Raw genomic sequence first — 22,500 nt, 5'->3', positions numbered from 1 at the left:
GGGATTCTGTGAGGGCAAGTAACACTCTGCACCAGAGGAGCTCCATAAACAGGGCGCGTGGTACCCCTGTGTGGTGTTTAGGTACGTGCCACCGCATGGGACATGCACGTCAAATTGCGTTTCGTCTATCTGTCTATGGATATGTGTCTGTCTGTTTATCTGTTTATCTCTCTATATATTTATCTATTGCTCTAGCTATACATTTATCAATGTATAATCTATCTATTTGCCGGTCTGTCATTTTATCTATCTATCTATCTATCTATCTATCTATCTATCTATCTATCTATCTATCTATCTATCTATCTATCTACCTATCTATTGATCTCCCAACCTACCTACCTGTGTCTGTCTGTCTGTCTGTCTGTCTGTCTGTCTGTCTGTCTGTCTGTCTGTCTGTCTGTCTGTCTGTCTGTCTGTCTGTCTGTCTGTCCCTCTGTTGTCTGGGGCATTTAAATTTGGATTGCGTATTCTTTCACGTTTCCTTTTATGTTCTGCAATTAAGAATGTGGTCCCCATTTACAGCAGCCCTGACAGTAGTTACATGATTAATCCTGCAATATTCCCATCCCACACATTTGTACACCAGCAAAAGGTTAGTGCGATGACAGGTATTGATATTGGCATGCCGGCGCCCATGCTCTCGTACTTTGCAAAAGCCCTGTCATACCTGCAGCCCACACACTAAGATGGGTTCTCTGCAGCTGTCAGATAACATCTGTTCACCCGTCCAATCTCTCGTTCACACACACACACACACACACACACACACACACGCACGCACGCACGCACGCACACACACACACACACACACACACACACACACACACACACACACACACACACACACACACACACACACACTCACAAACACACACACCTAAATGAAAGCCCACACAGTTTGATGTACTTCATATTTTCTCCAACTGAAAAGTCTTTAAAAAGTGGAAACCGTGTGTATAGAGAAGTTGTTTGAGAGACTCACCGCCATGCTAAATATATGCTAGATGAATTACGTGGGACATGTTCACGGTGCGATGCCGTCAAACATTCGCTTGCGAGCATACATTGTACCCATTAGTGTTGACATTTAATTTCCGGGATGCCTTGGATGAAAAAAAAGAGGGCAAGGCAACAGCAAAATAAAATAATGGCGGCAGTCAAACAACGTCAAACAGCGCGTCAGCGCTTGTGATACTGAAATTGAAATGGACACATTAGATACGCCCGCATTAACGTTGGGACGAACCCAACTCATCTCTTTAGTTGGGATAATATTTGTACGAGCGAGACACTTGAGGGGTGTTGAAATTGCGGGTGAGCGGTAGCTACTGTCTCCCAGCAGTTGGTCTTGCCATTGGTTTCATCACTCGCTCTCAGGAGACATCTTCTATCACCCGACCCGGCTCCAAGGGGCTCTTCATATCCAAACAGGGTTTGTACCCGGCTGAACATTTGTACAGTCTCGAAAAAATAAAGAAGAATTCAAGAATTTCATTCCGACGTATTCAGCCATTTAATGACCTACTTTCTCACTTCCATCCGACTTGTTTGACGTGTAAAATGTGTTGATCAAATGTTGAAATATAACGCCATGGAGCAGTGTGCCGTACTTGCGGGCCTATTACTTATGACAAAACCCTACAGCAGCCGTTACTACTCTCATCCTCGTTACGGAGGTTCCTATATCTATTCATTCACATTCTGATCACTCCTACGTTTGCACTCTGCTAGAGGGTGAGCTCATTGCATGTACTCAGAACCACTCGGTACGTTGGCATATGAAACGCAGGTGGGCATGCCACGGTGCAGTTCCATGTTGCTCATGGGGGCCCCCTGACCTTTTTGGATTGAGCCTGTGGTTGCTTAGCACCACTTCAGTCGTGCGGACCAGAAACTGAGAGGTCATTGTCAGGGTCATTCAAATGTGTCATGTGAGAGAAATTTCTCTACTTTTATTTTGTAGATACTTCCAGTCCGTGGTGGGTTTTCCCTTCATGACAATAGGCCAAACAGTATATCGCTCACCTCCTCCTTGTGCAACTCTGCAGTTATAAGATATTGATTTCTCCCGATCCCAGGGGTGACCTCAATCAATATTATGGTTTGCTATTTAACCCAAGCATGCTGTTAACGCAGTGCTTTAGGAAGGCCGCCATTTTGATTGGTTTTGCCTGTTAAATGTTGTCGTTGTGTCTGTGGGAGTGTGTGTGGATGATGGCTGGTGCACTTGGCTGAGTCTGAACGAACTCTGGGGCTGGGTGAGGTGGCACAACTGTTGCACTATGAGCAATCAATATGCACAGGTTAAACAAGCCATCTCCACACACACTCATCTACATACAACATTGAAAACCAGGCCATGTATCACTTCCAACAAACCTTTTACAATAACCTTACTGGGTCTCCAGTAAGGTTAGGGGAATCAAATGCTGAGGGTGTCTGTTGTCAGATATGGCTGCCCAACCGGCACTTAACTGACCTCCTAGACGTCCTCGAAGAAACTTCTTTCTCCTTCACGTCCCAAATCTCACTTTGTGTAACTGTGATGGCATTCTTCGACTGATGGGGAAATTATTCAGCTTTGAAATTATCATTTTGTCATAATTATTTTGTTATGATGTATCATTTATTATGTATTTATATTATTTCATAATTTGTCAAGTATTATTTAATTTTTATTTGTTATTTGTTATTTAAGTGTTTTATGGTAAATATTATTATTATTATTATTGTCATCATTATTATATTATTATTATTAATATTATTTGCATTTGGCCATATGATGCAACAGAAACAGAGTGATTCTATGATCTTCATTCAGCTACCGTGCAAGAGAGAAATCATCAATCAACAAGCTTTGGCATTGGTGCTGTGAATTTGATGAATGCATTATCTATAGCAGTCTTTCCAAAAGACCGGGAGATTTGAATTGGGTCGCCAAATAAATTGAACTTAATTTTTTTTTTACACATTAGCATTTAAAGGTCCCATGGCATGCTACTTTATGGATGCTTTAATATAGATATTAGTGGGCCCCAAACACAGTATTTGAAGACGTTCCCGAAATTCAGCCGTGGTGCAGAATTACAGCCACTACGAGCCAGTCGCACATTGAGCTTTTCCCAAATGCACCGTTTCGGTGTCTGTAGCTTTAATGCAAATGAAGAGGAGAGAGGCGGGTCAAGGAGGAGGGTGGGGGTGTGGCCCTGAGCAGCTTGCATCCACAGTACCATGCGCTCTGTTTACAGTGGATGGATTGCAATGGCGAGGCGCATACAGCCTTTAGCCGTGTTCTGTAAATATTCTAGAACACACGGGAGTCCTGGAGCTCTATATCTAAATAATATCATATTATACATAGATATCTATATCATATAATATATGTATTATCACGGCCAAAAGCTGTGTTAGCCTCCAGACGATATTATGAATCTCAAACGACGTCTCTGGTTCTTCCCAACCACATCAATCTGAAGTAGACTGAAGCACGACATGGAGGAGAAAGGGATTGTTGCCCACAATTGTCGACTGCGGTTGTCTCCCACCAGAGCCTCCCTTCCGAGGGACCAATGCGTCGGCAGCGGTCAGCGCTTAGGCACCACCGCCTCCTGCAGCGCCAAGGCGGTAGTCCCTCGGCAGCGGGAAGCGGGACTCAAGCGGGAGACATTCGCGGCCAACAATCCCTTTCTCCTCCATGTCGTGGTTCATGTTCTTCAGGGAGTCAAAGTCAAAGTTCCTTTCCCCCAATTCATTCTCAACCATGGCTGAGATAACCCCCACTATGAGTCTCGTTGTGGAAATACCAGAGACGAGAGTCACACCCCGTAACCATAACACCAACAGCAGAACGGTTATGCAAATAACAAGGAAGTGTACAACACTTGCGTTACAGTCCTGGAGCTCTATATCTAAATGATATCATATAATACATAGATATCTATATATTATATAATACATATTATCACGGCCAAAAGCTGTATGCGCCTCCAGACAATATGATGAATCACAAACCACTTTGTCGGGTTCTCCGACGTCTCTGGTTCTTCTACTTCCACATCAATCTGAAGTAGACTGCCGGCTGCCGGCTGCCCGCTGCCCGCTGCCCGCAGCCGGGCGGTGGTGCTTCACGGCAGTGGTGCCTCGCGGCAACCGGTGGTAGGCAGCATGTCGCAGTTCATGTACTTCAGGGAGTCAAAGCCAAAGTTCCTTTCCCCCAATTTCTTCTCAACCATGGCTGAGATAACCCCAACTACAGTCTCGTTGTGGAAATACAAGACACGTATTATGCGCCATAACACCAACAGCAAACACTTGCGTTACAGTGTGTGTAATCACACACACACACACACACACATGTGGCACTCGCACGGTTGTGCCTCATTGGCGGGCCACATTCTCTGGGCGGGCAAGGCAGAGAAAGGGGAGGAGCTTAGATCCTTCATGACGATATACGGGACCACATTCCAAATCAGCGCGCTTGGGCCTCCTTTTTTTCAAAGGCGAGCAGAAAACCTAGTGCTCATTTTACACCGAACGCAAGTTTTAGCCACTGGGGGACCATAGGCAGGCTAGGGGAACTCATATTTATGTTAGAAAACCTCATAAAGTGAGATTTTCATACCATTAAAAAACGTTAAACAAGAATGATGTTTTTGATAGTACTGAATGTTTGTATTGTTCTGATAATTTTGCTTATAACATTGAATCTAGTTGAAAGGCTAATGTGCATTATGAGAGGAAATAACAACAATGAGATAGCCAAAACAAGGAGATGTGAACTCCGCCTTAATGCATTTATTTGGTCTCATTTAGGGCAGAGAATTTAATACGTGTATTATGTTTTCAATAACAAGTGCATAAAACAAATTTGCGATTTATCTCTTCGAAATGGCTGGTTTAAGTTAATATATAAGGGGATGCGGAATTGACAGTAAAAACGTTCAGGAATGTTCATTTATGCACAAATTTGTTCTTCTCAAGAGTTTATAGATAAGGCCTATTGTGAATTGGGTCGCGATGGTTTGTAATTTTAAAAAAATGGGTCCCCAGAAAAAAAGTTTGGGAAACACTGATCTATAGCTTATGAATGTCACACTAGTCTGGGCTGTGTTCACGTGTGTGTGGGTGTGTGTGTTTGTGTGTGTGTATGTATGTGTGTGTGTGTATGTGTGTGTGTGTATGTGTGTGTGTGTGTGTGTGTGTGTGTGTGTGTGTGTGTGTGTGTGTGTGTGTGTGTGTGTGTGTGTTTGTTTGTATGCATGCGCATGCATGTGAGTGTTTATGTATGAATGCGTGTGTGTATGATTCTGTGCACAAACGTGACACAAAAACACAAAAATGCATGCATTTGTGTGTTCTGTATGTATGTGTTTATTAGTTTGTATGTGTGTGTGTGTGTGTGTGTGTGTGTGTGTGTGTGTGTGTGTGTGTGTGTGTGTGTGTGTGTGTGTGTGTGCGCGTGCGTGTGCGTGTGCGTGTCGTGTGTGTGTGTGTGTGTGTGTGTGTGTGTGTGTGTGTGTGTGTGTGTGTGTGTGTTTGGGCACAGTGCGTGTGTGTGAGAGAGAGAGCAAGAGAGAGTTAAGTTAAACTGAAAGGGGTCATTTGCATGAACTTTGGAAATATTGCCATTGCCCCAGGCTTATAATGTAATACTGGCTCATATTAAAGCAAGAATAAGAGTTAGTTCCAGTGCCAACTTTCCCTCTGCCTTTTACAGATAAATACATTAGCTTTGGCTGCGTTCAAACCACCATATAGGGTTATTTTAATTCTAACCATAATAAATTGCTGTACCAAATTGTTGTACCTGCTTGGCATTGGTGTAGATGATTTAAATCAATGTCAAAATAATGTCACTTTTTGCCCAACTATTGTGAATGCAATCTTGACACATTGGTAGCACATTAATAACACATCAATTAAATAGATTGAATGACAGATGTGTAATGTTCATGCTATGATAATAACTGAGTACTACTGAGTTTAAATAACACAGGAGCATAAAGAGATGTCACATTGTGACTGTGTGATGTTTTGAATTGGAGGTAATATGCATAATATATAAGAGCAGGGATAATGATCCACTTGGAGAAAAGCATGACGAGGGTTAACATGATTAATGGAAGTAAAATTGAGGTAAAACATTGATATTGCATGCATGTTTTTTATTTTTAAAGTCAAAAGTCTGTTTTAATCTATGGCTTCTCTAGCACTGCACCAAAGGTATTCCAGAAAATCCACACAGTCACCCCCCATACCCATCCCCCAGCCCTTCCTATATATATCATCTAGTGTTGATCGATGGCATTAGAAAGAAAGCAAATGAAATCCGCAATTCTAAATGCAATGCTACAATATTTCATCCTTTCAACATCATATAGATTCAAGAGTCAAACTAGTTTATCCCATCTGAATATTAAAGGGATAAATCAAAGTTCATGGAAAGCCAAACGGAAAGTATTTGGGGGTTTTGAAAGTTAGTTTGAACTGAATGACAGAATCATTACAATTAAATTTATGACCCCCAGGCTAAAGTCTTTTGTGCTGATCTACTGTTGGGTCTGTCTGTGTTATTTCCCAGCCACTGCTGTGCTCGCATTCACTCGGTCCAACGCTTTCCAGAAATAATCTTATTTCAATGTCGCACATTACTGAAGGCACTTCACAATACTTGGTCAATGTCCAGAATAAATGACGGCAAATGTATCTGATGCATTAGTGGGAAGAGGCAGACAAACAGGCCAGGTAAATCTTTTGATTTTTATACTGACTTTTACGAAACCTATACATTTCTGCATTAACAAGTGTTCTGACGGTTATATTAGAAATCATTTGTCTTGTTTTATCCATTCCTTTTTATCCATGTCATTACCAATGGTCCATGGGAAACAGCTACGACACATTCATGAAAAAATTCCAATCGAGGCGGTGTGAAAAATGTGTAACACGTCAGACACGGGTGTGAATCGCTGTGTGAAATCATGCTTTGTCACAGTTTGACAAACCATATGTCTTCCCAGCAAGCAGCTCTTCTGGCCATCCCTGCTGTAGCAAATATCAACCCATCCCTATTCCCTGTCTTCACTTTAAGGATCACAATCTATGAAGTCTAACAAAAAGATCAATGATAGACAAAGAGATAAAGAAATAAAACCTTCTCATCTGCTGTCCAGTAGATCTTTGTGGCAATGTCCCATCTCTCCTTTGAGTGTCACGTGGATGGTTGCAACCCTCAGATTCCAAAAGTTCAAATGTTCATCACGTCAACGCGGCAGTGAACCGCATGGCCCGCTCGAAGCGTATTTGAATAACCGCCAGAGCCAGGGTCGTTTCTGCGCTATTAGGAGAGAAAGGCTGAAAGAGATGGTGGGAGAGACAGAGAGAGAGACAGAGAGACAGAGAGAGAGCAATAGTGTGTGTGAGAGAGAGAGAGAGTCACAGAAATACATATAAGCAGAGTGAGAGAGAGACAGAGAGACAAAAACAGAGACAGAGATAGTCTAGTTGGCTGAAATTGACACCTAATACAAACCTAAATAAAAAAGTAGTAAGCTTTAATACCATGGTTGGGCTTCTGTAAGTGTCTTGGTGATGAGGAATGTGTTACTTTCGTCCCTCCAACAATGAAAATATATGTTGTAAGGCTCCCTATTCAGTTGAATAGGACTCTCAGTCGACAATTGCTAAACTTACTGTGAGATGAGAATTGAGCAAACAAATGCCTATGGGCTCACTATTAGTGCTGATGCACTTTCTACCTTTCAGCCCTGTAAGTAAACCAAAGGGACTCATTAAGACAGGAACTCATGTTGCAAAAATAGATTTGCACTCCCCCTGTTTCTTTTGTTACTGTGACGTGCTCTATTAATTTTTGGCCAGTTTTCATGGCCAGTTTTTACAGTCTGATAATCAGTCTGTAGTGGTGAGTGGTGACTGATGTCTGATCTGTATTTCCTCCAAACCTAAACCCCCCTGCTTATGCATATGGAGTTGACATATGTTGATCATCAATGAAGAAAAGGAATTGGCGATGTAATGTAATTGGGGATGGGTGGTGGAGGGGTGGGGGGGGATTGATGACCTTTTCACACCACTGGAGCGATTAAGCGAGGACATCATCCAGCGCTGTCAATCAAACCGATTGTTTGCATGGAAGCCAAATGGCAACCCAGCACCCAATGGGAGAGCTGGAATGCTAATATGAGATTTCTTCGAAAGCATACCTCCTCCACCTCCTACCCCTCCAACTCCTACTCCCGCTCCACCTCCTTCTCCCCTCCGAGCCTGCCTGTCTATAATGAGGATGCAACCCCTCTTGAGAGGGATAGGAAGGACGGCTTTAAACAAGATCACAGTCTCTGGTTTAAGTACGCCGTTGTATTCATAATGTTCCATTTCTTCTTCTTCTACTCCTCCTTTTATGACATCAAAGTTCCTTCCTGCAGGTGTAGTTACCGTCCTAAATGTGACATGGTTTCAATTTAAAACTGCCCCACTCATTCGCTCTCTTTCTCGTGCGACGCCGGTCACAGACCTCTGCGCGGTTCCTTGCCATAATAGCCCACCTGGGAACCATCTTGGCATAAAGCTATCATTACTAGATTTAATGATCAGCAATAGTGATTTGTCTTTATTGGTCTTCTGATACGCAGACTACTGCACCTCCGGAACCCTCCTCTGCTAATAACACAGGGAGAAACTGTTGTGATGCTAATCAGCGAGCCAAGTCAAGTGCCCGTACGTGTAAATCACTGCTTTAAATGCTTATTATTTCTCCCTTCACTTTAATCCCAAGGAACAGGTTTCCGTTCTGTATTCAAATGAAGGTCTTTTGTGTACACACATTTTATCCCAGCACCAGAGACTGGGTAATGTTTAATTTTTCTGTCTGCAACCCATGGCGCGGCCCTAAACAAAGCCTTTGATAACGATGACTTAATGGCACTGTGCAACCTCTGGCCTCCAAGAATCCACTGGGGTCTGTTTTCATTTTAATAAATTATCCAAAGTTTAGCCATCTCACATCCAGGCTCAGGAAAAGTGCCCGTGGTCTGTAAAGTCAAATCCCACTAATCATCCAGACATCGCTGCGTTTGTAACTTCCAATTGGCTTATCGGGGGGCCATCCCCCCGTTTGTTCCTTAGAGCATTCTGGCTGTGAGTCTAATTAGAAGAGATAATGGAGGGTGAAGCTCAGTGGTCCTGATGGGGTCCAGCAGAAGGTTATTAGGTGTCCTCATTAGTACCCGACTAAATTGAAAGCAGGTCGAAAGTCTTATTCTGGTACTGATGGATGTTGTTCCTCTGTCTTTAGAGGCTGTTGACCCCAGGGATAGACCGCTTGATATATTACCATTAGCGATGACAGACAGTTAGCACCACAGGCAGACAGTCAGATAGAGGCGGGCAGGCAACTAAGCATGCCAAAATACAGACAGGCAGGCAGACAGGTAGATACACAGCTAGGTAGACAGGCAGCTCGGGCAGACAGACAGCTCGGACAGACAGACAGACAGGTAGGCAGGTAGACGGGAAGCTAGGTAAAGAGGCGTCTAAGCAGGCCATCTACATATAGACAGCATCTAGACACTTAGCTAGTTAGACAGACAGACAGGCAGGGAGAGAGAGACAGGCAGGCAGAGAGAGACATGCTGGCAGACAAACTGAGACAAATAGGCAGGTGGACAGAGAGTCAGGCAGGCAGACTATTCAACAGTTTTAAGTGTTCCTTTAGAAATGTTCGGCAACCAATTTGGGCATATCAACAACAACCGCACATTAAAGTATTGTATTTCCATTTTATTAATATTATTCATAGTTGCTCAGACACGTGTGTATATACAAATACAGAACATTAGAATTCTTGTTGAACTCTTCCAATCTTGTTATATAGCGGAAAACAGCGGGTGAGAAATGATTCCCTGTGAGGGTGAGTTTGAGGGGAGAGTGGGGTGGGCGGGTGAGGGATGTAGTAGTGGGGTGGGGGGGATCTTGAAGGGTAAGCGGGCACAACAAGAATGAGAGATGAGGAATACAAAGCGGGTACACAACCCCAACAAACAGGACCCCCGGGTACACAGGGAGAGCAGGTAACCAGACGAAACCCCCACCTCCGTCCCGCCTCGCCCACAACGGACTGTGGGGGGGGGGGGGGGGGGCTGACGATGAAAAATCGGGAATGACCACAACACACGTTTTTTTCCTCACTAACACGATGACACTGAGCTTCTTACGAGAACACCCCCCAACACCCGAGACCCCATCCCACCCCACCAGGGACCAAAATCTACCTGGAGGGGGGAGTGGGGGGGGGGTTTAATGATTAAGGGTTTGTTTATAATAGAGACGAAGCGAAGGACCCCTCTCTGTGTAGCCTCTTTGACGCCGGCATCTGCTCTGTGTAGAAGGGACAATGGCAGAAAGTGTCTTGTACACGGAGCTGGCTGCCATGGCAGAGGCACAGGGGCTAAGGCATGGGAAACGCTCTCTGTTGCCAACGAGCTTCGCCGCTTCCCATTCACCGCGGCGACAGGGAATGAGACACACACGCAGATTCACACGCATGCCCTCACGCACACACACACACACACACACACATAGACACACACACACACACACACACACACACATGCACTCACGCAGATACACACACGTGCATGCATGCACAGACACACAGACACGCACAGGGATACACACCCATGCATGCACTGACGGACACACACACACATGTTCACGTATACATTCTCACCGGAAAAAAAGGAAACTATTCACGCTAATGCACATAAACTCAAGACACTTCTTTTCAACAGAGTAAAACACAGAATGTACAGTCAAACTCAACCTAAGACCAACATGGGATGGATTGGACTAAAGGGGACCAAAAGTAATAATAACTATCTGCGATATGAACGACATGTTTTTCACTACACATGGCGGACCTCCACCCTAACTTCAGAACACAAGGTTTTGTGTTATGTACATTTTTGTCACCTGTCACTACACAGCCTAATGACGTCACTCTAATGGGGATGCAAAAAAAACACACAACATGAAGTGGTCAGAAAATCGTACACCGGAAAAAAGAAAGAAAAAGGAAAAACAAACACTCGTTTTTGTTACTTTTTGAAGATTATTTTTTCTACATGTCATCAAATTCATGCACATGCCGCTTTGTGAAAATGCCAAGATCCTTCCCTAAAAAAAGGTTGTCTGTCTCCTTATGGCAGAAGATTGAGCTGAGCCACATGCCTCCGAACGTTAACAGCTATAAAAGCACATTGAAGAATGTCCGTTCTTCAAAGAGAGTCCCCAGGTTCCTCCTTCTTGGGCAGTATCGCTCTGTGATAGGATGGTGAAGAATTGATTGGTGATTGGTTGGGAACGTGTCATAGGTGAGTCCCTCATTGGTTAACGTCCAGCCCTCTGCGCACAGGTGTATTTGTGTGTGTGTGTGTGTGTGTTTGTTTGTGTGGTTGTGTGTATGTGTGTGTGTGTTGGTGCGGGTGTGGGCTTGTGTGTTTGTGTGCGCAGGTGTGTGTGTGTGTGTGTGTGTGTGTGTGTGTGTGTGTTCCTCCACCTTGATAGTTCATCACTGGGACATGAAGTGCTGAAGCACGCAATGCACTGGCTGAGGACAGTTATCCAGCATACACTCAGCAAAATCCAGAGATTACACTGTTTAGTCGTATCATTGTTGTTGGGGGTTGTTTTTCGTTTTTTAGAAAATACATAAGAACCAAATTAATACTTTAATATCAAACACTATTTACATCGAGAAGCCTTGCTAATAATAATAATAATAATAATAGTCATAATCATCATCATCATAACAATAATAATAATTATACATTTTTTAACAATGGAGTGTCATTTTTTTTTTTTGTCCTCCAGAAAGGTACAAAAACAGTTACTAACCTAACACTACATGTAAGGTGGTTGACTAGCTCAAGATACACGGTATCCAGTTTACAAGTTGTTCCTCATTTCCCAGATTAAGGTGTTTGTTTACAGAATAAACCATGGTAATAACAGTGACAAAGAGTAGTATTGGTAATTATAATTATAAGAGAGAGAGAGAGAGAGAGAGAGAGAGAGAGAGAGAGAGAGAGTACAATCAAAGCTGGTTTTTTGACAAGGTCTACCGTTAATCTGCTGACAAGCAACCACTTCGAACCGACCGCGGTGTCTCTGTCCCTGCGGAGTTCTCCTGAAAATTAGTACCTCATTACGTGGGCTCATCCCCTATCAACCCCTAAAGCTGAGCTGCTATTCTGCCCTAATAGCATTGTTACCATAGTACAAAAACAAACGGTCAAACGCACAGACAACCCCCACCGGGGCAATCGTTTTTTTTTCAAAAGGCAACCGCAAAACAAAAATGAACAAACCCCAAAAATATATATATAACACACAAACACACCAAAATAAAACATTATGCCTTTTGATTCTGAATCGGACTGAACCACATGTGTGTTGGTCAATGGGATAGTGTGTACTGTTTTACTCGTGTTTCATGTATTGGTGTTGTTGTGTCAGGCACTGAAGTCAGCTCCCCTCCTATATTTCAGGCTGTCCATCTCAGTGCGTGTATACCTCCCTATCACTCATTTTCACAATCTCCCTCACTCACAGGCTCTCTTTGACTGCAAGGTCACTACTACTTTCCAAACCCCTCCACCCCCCCTCACACTTGAAATCTACACCCCCCCTCCTGAGACCCCCCCACTTACCCACCCCAAGCCTTCCCCCATCTATTTTTAATACCAGAAAAAACTGCCTTGCCGCAACATGGGGTCCACATGCCTGTCATTTTGAACCTCATTAAGGAGTCACTTAAGCCTGTAACAGGAGAACCCCAACCAGGACACGGAATTAGTGCTGCACTTTTTTTTGCTCGCTTTCTATTCCTACGTGTCTTTCTGGAGCAATTTAACCTAAAGTTTAAACCAAAACCAAAATAAAACAGGAATAAAAGAGTTTCTGGTGTATACAGGCATCGTACAACTTTATTCTATATAAATCGAACCGGGATAAGATACTATAGAAGGTTTTGTGTCATTATCGGCCAATTGGACGTATACACCTCCTGTCAATGTGAGGTCAAATCGAAGCCCCAGATGGGGTTAAGGTCATCGCTGTGGCTGCGGACAACAAACGAAAGAGCTGATTTGTTCTGTGGCTCTTTCTGATGTACACAGTGAGTCTACTGTTGGCATATGCTTCGGATGTTCCCATCCGAGATAAAGGATTTATCTCGGAATTCAACCCTCACGTTAAGTCTCTTCAACTTTACAGCAAGGAGAAACAATGGAGGCGCAGCCGTCACTTAACTTGGGAGAACTTTGAGAGGCGGTATGGGGACAATGCCTCGATAAAATCAGGGTTTAGAGGAGCCCAGAGACAGTGCAAACGGTTTCAAAATGCAATAACAAAGTAGTTGAATGTGAAGATAATCAAATCACCTTTGAAATCAATGTAGCATCAAAAGGCCTGTACAGACGGGCTATTCATGAGCTTTTCGTCAGTATTGACTTAAGCTGAACAATTGCGGCCTTCAATTTGCGAACAATGCATAAAATGAGACTGAGGCCTGCAGTAAAATTGCATTATTGAAAGCAAATCAAAAGGACACTGATTTTTCCATCCATTATGTTCCTGTATTAAATGTTTAATTTAGGGTAATTTAGAGTCAAAGGGAATCCAATATTTGAAGTTGTATCTATTTATTGTGTGGACAACATGCACTCCATTCTATTGCATGAATAACAAAATGCTCTCAAAGGAGTCACCACAGCTTCCATTGTTTCACAAATTCTTTCATTACATTAATTAGCTAAGGTAAAAATCTGGACATAGGGAACATTTCTGAATCATTTCAATTCAATTAGTTTGAACAAATTTCCCTTTAAAAGTGCCAATACCTTTTCAGAAGGTAGAGTAAAGAGGGTTAAACATTAATCGGTTTTCAACAAGTTAATTTGCATACTCAACAGGTTGAAAATAGACTTCACCAAATTGGGGAAAGAATAAAAACATGTTTACACAACTAAATCATTATTCATTTAATGTCCTTTACACGACCAAATTACTCGTTCTCAGGGTATAAATTCAGTGTACAGTGCAGTGTCACAGGCGGTACTCCTGAACAAGCGATGGGCTGAGCTCATACAATGTGTTCGCATGACTGTTGATTTCAGTCTACTTCCTGTTTAAAATCAATGTTTTTAGTCTGGTATTCCTTGTCACTTTGCAGTCCAATAAAGGCTTGGAAAGGCTTGCTGGGAGGTCTCAGGGCCTGAACTTGTGTTCTGACAACCATCTCTAAACCTATACTTTTGACGATCCTACTGTGTAATTCTGCTACCGAATACAAACCTAGTTACAAAACTACTGCCATATAACTGTTAAAAAAGTAGCGTGTATAGTGGATGTATGTGGATGTGTGTGTGTGTGTGTGTGTGTAACATCATGTGTAAACATCATTGCTGCAAAGACATAGGCATGACGTACATGTAAAGGGATGGCAAAAAGTCACAGGGAAAATTAGAATCACTAAGTGTCAAAAAACGTGATTTGGCATCTTAGTCGAAGGTTCTAGAAGGGAATTGTCTCTTCCACTTCCATCATCAACTCTTTTTTTTCACTCACAGACGGAGAAAGACCACTTAAATATTATATGAAAAAAATAGAGGGTTCCTTGAGAAGCCAACTCTGACTCCAACCCAACCCGCCCACCCACCCACCCACAAACCCACCCACCCCCCCACTCCACCCACCCAGACCCCCTTTCAGCATTGGGCAGATATTTAGGCCGCACCAGGTGTAATTGCCCTCCGGAACAGAGGGAGGCGCTATAAGGTGATGAGAGAGACTAGGCAGAGCAGCACTGCCGCCAGCAGAGGACTTGCTATCCGCAGGTGCGGTGCAGCGTTTGTTGCATCGCTTCGGGAAGGCTCGGCCGATTCATGGCTGGTATCGTCTGAAGATAGAGAGAACAAAGAAAAAAAAAGACACGTGTTTTGCGTTATTACCTTTTGCAACGATTCAGACCAGACAAAACATGACCACCACACACATGCTAACACCAAGGCTACAGTCATATTTGTTCAGGCATGCAATTTATCTCATTCTAATAATTCTCATGTTTGGACACGAGATGTTTAGAGGGGGGGAGCTCTGCTAGTGAGGACTAAAACATGAAATGACCTGACTATTGAACCAAATCCTATTCTGTCAGTGTGTGATGGACGTTATTAATCCCCTGAGAGTAAATCCTTCCAGTGTTAGTAAGCAGCCATGTGCCCCCCCTGTATCCCCATGCCCAACACACATTCAGCCAGACACCAGGGCCCAATAGGTTTGGACCACAACACAACAGGACACAAGGAGACAGCAATCAGAGATGGGGTAAAAACAAAAAAGAAACATCCCCTTCCTACATAAATGAGGTATAAGGTACAAGAAACTGAAAGGTGACTGGAAGAATGAAAAAGCGAGCAGAGGTGTAGGTAATATACAGATGGAGACAGCAAACAGGCGTGCAGAGGAGGCATGGAAGCTAGGACAGGCAAGGCAGGCAGAATAACAGCAAGACATGAAAGTCAAGCAGGCAGGCAGACATTGATACTGCCCTGGGATCTGGCCTTAACAAATCAATACCCCATGTGCTCTAACTGTTAGCAGTGTGTGTGTGTGTGTGTGTGTGTGTGTGTGTGTGTGTGTGTGTGTGTGTGTGTGTGTGTGTGTGTGTGTGTGTGTGTGTGTGTGTGTGTGTGTAGGGGGTTGGGGGGGAGGTGGCATGTCTGTCTGTCAAAGGGGAGCTGACAGCTGATGATGAACCCGTGATAACCTAGGAGTGGCAATGCCGCTACCGTGGATAAACAGTAGAGATTGTAATAATCACTGAATACCAAACAATACGACTCCCCTCCTGGGAACACTGTAGCTGCCAGTGCTCTGACAAACACTCTCTGTGAGGGGTCACTTTGACTGGACTAATGTGTTATATCATGTGCAAGATGTGTCCTGTGGAGTTCTAGTGATGGAGGTGGTGGAGGAGTTTCATGCACTGAGTCAGGCATGAGTCAAAACATGTGTGGAACTAAAACGATGTAAGCTGTGTGTCAGCTTACAGAAGCAAAAATAGAAGCAAGTGTGAATTGTCAAATTAAAACTGAAATCCTCATGAAGATGTAATGTTAAATAACTAATATATACCAGTTATATTCAGTTACATTTCTAACATGTATTTATACATATATACAGTATATATGTATTGATGTATATATATAGTCTATATACATAGATATACATATATATATATACAGAATATGTATATATATGGCATGCATATAGTCAATTTGTACAATTTGCACCGAGCAGTAGCAAGCGCTTCAGCAGACAGAGTAGCAGGGAGGTGATTAGGGGAGGCTGGGCACACACCATGGCATACATGAAGGAAAAGCAAAAGGGAGGACACGTCTACGAGGACGAAAACAGGCTTAGGGAGGAACACAATGTAGAGAATCAAAAGAGAGAGCAAGAAGCCATACTAACCTCGTGGTTCTAACGAATTGTCTACTTTGTCGTCTACATCGAAAACGCGGTCATGTACCCCAATAGTTTTCACACAGTTGTCTACAATAGAACATAAGGAGACGATTATTATTAAGGTGAGCCAAAAAAATAACGGTTAGTGACATTTTGAAGCTCTCGCCCCCCCCCCCCCCCCCCCCCCCTCCCCCACACACACACACACACACCCCAGCTCTGAGAGTCAATGTCTCAAGCACCAAAAGCACATGGCAACATTCACATGAAGTATGCAGTTTACAGGATTCAGCTCAATCCGAAAATGTATTAATATTCTTAGGTAATTTCTTACTTCTTTTTATTTAATGGAGTGAAACATAGACTTTTGCAAGTAAAGAAAGTCGCTGATAAATGAAGAGGCATGTTGGACTATGAGGAAGTGGCTATTCAGGAGGTACTGAAGTAACCAGAAAAGTAGACATAAAGCGCTTTTGTTCCTCTGGCCAAAAGCACATTTCAACAAGCTTTACCCCAAGTCTTTAAATTGCATGCAAAAAAAACAACTAAACCCAAACAGAATAATCCATAAACGTACTTGATGGTCGGACGAAAACTTTTAACTTCAGGCATGTTTTCTTCCCGTTCTCAGCGATGGTTGAGGCTGAAAAAAACAAACAGAGAAAGACGAACGTTAAGTATTTACATGTGTGACTTGGCAGCAATGCAAGAATTCCCCTTTCATGAAAAAGTCATGTCCTCATTTCGTATCAAGAGCATACTGTAGTTTCTCTGAGGCGGAGGGCAGTTCAAGATGGAGGAGTGGGGGGCAGGGGTAAATACAAGCACATACTTAATTAGGGCCCTGCTGATTTAAATGGATTTAGAGGGGTTAGTCACAGCGGTTGTGAGACGATGGCCAGAACGCAATTACAAAATGGGGAGCGGAGCTCTCCTCCATTCTTGAGGAGACAGAACGCACAGCTCATGGTCTAAAGTTAGCAGCATCAGATGCTACAACGGCTTAGTCCGGTGGACCCAGTGTGATGAGTGTGGGGTAACCGATAACCCATGTTGCTATCCTCTCGGGCACTTAAAAATCATTGAGAGCCGACCCTGTATTCGTACGTCATGGTGATCGCAACGCGGACGTTTCATTTTTCACTGCGAAAAAACACAGGGGACCCATCGAGGAAGATAAGAATCGCACGTTTAGACTATGTATGCTCCATTAGTGTGTGTGTGTGTGTGTGGGTGGGTTTGTGTGTGTGTGAATGTGTGTGTGTGTGTGTGTGTGTGTGTGTGTGTGTGTGTGTGTGTGTGTGGGTGTGTGTGGTTTGCGGTTGATTCTAGGAAATGAAGGGAACCATACAGGGGAAACATAAGGGTGTGAATCTCTTAACATTTAGGAGGTGCATGTAGCCATTTAGCTATCAACGCCGCTGTGTCATATAGTCTAAAAATACATGCTCTGAGGTGTGTGTGTGTGTGTGTGTGTGTGTGTGTGTGTGTGTGTGTGTGTGTATGTGGTAAACCACTAATGGAGCTATGGAAAGGCACCAGGTGTTGTCTCCTGTAGACAAGCATTGAGGGTCAAACACAAGTCAGCTCAGACCGTTCTCTGGTGTGTATGTTCGTGTTTATGTGTGTTTGTGTGTGTGTGTGTGTGTGTGTGTGTATTGTGTGCGTACGTAGCTCGCATCCATCTTGCTTGGAGACGTCAGCTTAAAAATATACTTTGCCGTCCGAAGTCAAAGGGCCAATCAAACGGCAGAGAGGCTGCAGCCCCCCCCTCCCGCCCTCAATCCCAGTGCTCTCCGCACCAACCCCCCAGCAAACCAAACGACATTCTAACACGGCGGGTCTATTTGCTTTTCGTCCAAGCACATTGTATATCCTCCTGGACCCTTTCCCCCAAGCAGATGCTCTTGAGCCAAGCATTTCCGAGGGCCACCATTCGGGATCTGTCAACTCCTCGCCAATGATCCTTCACCTAACGTCCCCCCCTCCCTCCCTCTTCCCCCTGCCCCCCCCTTCCTTTCCCCCTCTCTCCCAGCTGTGTTACTTCTCTTCTCCTCTTCCTCCGTCAACATGGCCGGGGTCTATTCATCACGGGCCCCCACCAAACGTGCGTCAAACCGGCGTTCTGCCCCGGCGTTCTGTCTGGCCAAGCAGAGCACACAGAGTACATCCGCAGGCACATGCGTTGGCAAATGAATACACAGAAAAGCATATTATCCCAGGACATAATTCTCCTGGGGTGCGAGGCTAAAGCTTCTTTAATAACAGTTTTACAACTCCCTCATCTTTGAGTCAAGGAATGTGGTGTATATTTAAAAATATCTCTGTCTGCTCCGCCGTACACTGGGGGATGTCAGCCTGTAGCCCAGTGTTTAGTGTGTTTAACAGAAACCATAGGGATAAGGCTGTGGAAAACAAGCAGCAAGCTTTCTCTATAGCCAGGGGACATATTCATTAGGAGGACGTATTAACTAATAAATAACAGTGGAAAAAGAGATACGAATCTATTAGCTCTGGCTGCTCTTTTATTATCAAATGTAATCGTGTCCAATCAGAGAGAGAGAGAGAGAGAGAGAGAGAGAGAGAGAGAGAAAGAGAGGGAGAGTGAGAGCAAGTGCGTGAGCGAGAGCGATAGAGAGAGCGAGAGCGAGAGCTAACCTTATTAATTCTGTGGAGGCAACCGTTGACATACTAATGAACCACGGTTACCCTCACTTACCGACACATTCACATGTATCGGTGAACAGACATGAACATGACCACACAAACAAAACATGCCATGCACATACATGGACACACACGCATCCATACAGGTAAACAGACATGGGAACACAAATGGTAACCCCCACTTCCTTTCACAGCTACAAACATATATACCTACCCACACTGACACGCAGATATAGATAACCTTGACCCTGACCCTAACATAAATTGATGCACATATAAACAAAAATACACTCATAGAAATACATCATTCCCTGCACATAAAAAGTGTGCACAGTCCACACAGAAACACTCCCACGCCATACCTAACCTTCACCCTTACCCTCACACAAATTGATGGACGCATACGGGTAAACAAAAATACACTCATAGAAATGCATCATTCAATCCACACACAAAGTGTGCACACACCACATAGAAACATATACACACTCCACACACACACACACACACCATACACACACACACACATGCATCCCACCCAGACATCAGTACCATCTCCAGATGTCTTATCTTCATCAGTGTCGCGGCGAGTGCTGAGTCAGGCCTATCGACACCAGCCACTTAGTGCAGGCAGCTGATCAAAAGAGGGGCACAGGCCCGATGAAAACGCCACGGAGCATCTGGGAGCCTCTGTCACGATGACAGCCAGCGGGGATAATCTTATGTTTATACATTTGGATGCTGTCATTGACATGCCAGCGTAGTGGCTTACACATATGAAAGTCATGGGTTAGGCAAAGGGTAAATAAGGGTTAGCGCGGATTACGAGCGGGGCGCAGGCGTGATAGCTACCGTGGCGTTTAGCCCCGCAAAAAAACGGTTAAGATAAATACGATACTCGAGTATGTTGGGTTTTTTTGGGTTTTCATGACTTAGATTGTATTTATTTATAATGGCGGTAAAAAGTGTAATGGCCTCAGCTTGAGCGGAGCTCTGCTCGGGGGTAAAGTAAAGATTCCATGGCACAGAATTTTAAATTATGTTCAAACTAACTTCCATCTGTTACCATCTACGGTCCACATTTCTTACACAGTCTGTCGTCGGTGCGAGGAGCTGGGAGCGGCTGTTTTTGTGTGTGTGTTTGTGTGTGTGTGTGTGACCGTGCGTGCATTGTGTCAGTATCCAACATTGTGGAAATGATGGAGGTGTGTTGTTGTAAATCCTTCACTACAAACGAGGGGTAGCACTTCAGTGGCAGGCATTCCTCGACTTTGCAGGCCACTCTTCCTTGGAGAAGACCCCCCCCACCCCCACCCCCCATCATCGGTGACCACGCCACCGAGCACCTGTTTATTTTGGATTGACTCCACTCCAGAGGGCAAAGTTATTGTTCTTGTCGGGCTCTACCATCAACACCTGCTATTCTGGTTCCCATCCACCCCTCCAGACCAGGGCCTATCAATCCACCGCTGGGGCCCGGGCGACTGGCGTCTTTGAAGGGCACGGTCCCTCCTGAAAGGACGGCCCACTTGCGGCAGGGGCAAGGTCGGGTTACCACTCCCAGCCATGTCCCGGGGCTGGTAATGGCTGGTCCCCTTAGTACACTGCATTATGCATCAGCATTAAGGCCAATGGAATGAAGCAGAATCCAATTACGGGAGAACAAACAGGTGGGCTCAGTGCGGCTTAGGAGCGCCATTGTTTCAATCACAGCCCTGGCCGGGCTGCGCCGCCACTGTAATGTTATCTGGAAAACACATTTCCTTTGGCTTTCATAGGGAGATCCTACAACACATACCAGACGTGAGGACATAAAAATGTCTGTTTGAAAATAAAAATAAACAGGAAGCAGAAAGCCCCAGCCGAGGTTGCCTGGGTGAAAAAGTGAGGGAAGAATGCTGATTTTCTGTTAATCTTGCCGCTATTTTGATCGAAAGAAGGACGGCTTGACTTTTAAAACTCCTTATCAAAAGCCTCCTCTAAGAGGCTTTGTCTGTTATTCTCTACAAGTATAGATCAAATCCTAAAGTTATTCAGGGGGTTTCATGGTCTCTGAAACACGGCCAAGCGTTGACGCGTCCAACAAAACCACAAAGTCTTAATGCAATATTGCAGATTAGCAAACCAGATAGGCTGGATGTCATAGGGATTCTGCCATACTATAATTAACTGGCTGTCTCCACAGGAATGGACCTCTGAGACTAAATAGCATATTTTAAGTGCAGACAATCTTGGAATGAGGCATGTGGTCAATCTGCAGTTTATAGTTCGGAGGGACTCTAACAGTCTTCGCCTTTCAACATAAGTGTTAGTCATCTGAGGACTACTTCACTAATACCTCCAGGGAGGACAAGATGAATGTTCATCGTCCGCACGTTTTAAGACTTTTCCACTTTAGCATGTCTTTTAATTATATATTTCTTTCCATACCATCGCAGATCACATAGCAAACAATATTAACCTCAAGCTAGCCTTTGCAAAGTAAGCAAACGTCTAGTCTGCGTCAGGTCCGCAGCTGGCTTTAATAAGGGTGCTGCGAGCCTGTTTGTTAGCGTGAGATGGGTTGGATGGGAAGGCCTTGGCCACACTTAGACCAGCGCTATACATTCCTAGGTATACATCTCTGCCAGTCCTCTGTCTTGTTGTCTTCTTCGGGGTATAACACTGTGGCTTGTGGTGTGCGGAAAGATAAACATACGCACACTCACACACACATGCACACGCACACATACAAGAGCAGGCACACACACTCACACACACGCACACACAAGATAGCGCACACACACACACACACAAGGACAAACACGCAGACACAGACAAGAGCACGCAAAGTAAAGAGCAGGCACACAGGAGCACATACACGTACACAAAACACACACACAAGAACGTGCACAAATACTCACCAAGGGCACACACGCAAACTTGAACTGACCTGTGTGTGTGTGTGTGTGTGTGTGTGTGTGTGTGTGTGTGTGTGTGTGTGTGTGTGTGTGTGTGTCTTTAGTGCAGCATTTGTCTGCAGATCGTAAAACACGATAAGTACGGTTTATCATTAGCGAGTGGGCCTCCAATCAGATGGAACGCAGCGGTACGCCAACGCAAGGAGGAAAAGCAGGGGTTGGCTGGAGGACTGGGAAACACGGATCCAGGGGAGGGAGGGTACATCAACCCCCAACACCATCCTCATCACACCCCCCTTCGCTCTGACCCTCCCCCACAGTCCTCCCACACCCCTGGTGATCACTGGCCTTTCTACTCCTTTCTTCCATCTTTCAGCCGCTC

General features: G+C 44.3%; 1 protein-coding gene across 2 annotated transcripts in view; it reads right to left on the bottom strand.

Annotated features, from left to right (window-relative positions):
• Positions 1-14,804: 14,804 nt before the first annotated feature.
• efna5b (ephrin-A5b) overlaps positions 14,805-22,500 on the bottom strand; it is a 91,248-nt gene continuing 83,552 nt past the window's right edge. Inside the window, exons 3-5 of one of the 2 annotated variants that reach the window (XM_079735668.1) lie at positions 17,129-17,194; positions 16,558-16,638; positions 14,805-14,980 (exon numbers count right to left, since the gene is read on the bottom strand). In XM_079735668.1, coding sequence (XP_079591794.1) covers positions 14,853-14,980; positions 16,558-16,638; positions 17,129-17,194 — 275 coding nt within the window. In that variant the 3' untranslated portion in view covers positions 14,805-14,852. The remainder of the gene's footprint in view (positions 14,981-16,557; positions 16,639-17,128; positions 17,195-22,500) is intronic. The other variant, XM_079735669.1, reaches the window with a different exon arrangement.

The sequence above is a fragment of the Pollachius pollachius genome (genome assembly GCF_949987615.1).
Source record: "Pollachius pollachius genome assembly, chromosome: 1".
Lineage (NCBI taxonomy): Eukaryota > Metazoa > Chordata > Actinopteri > Gadiformes > Gadidae > Pollachius > Pollachius pollachius.
The sequence above is the reverse complement of the archived record's forward strand: the minus strand, read 5'-3'. Positions and strand labels throughout refer to the sequence as shown.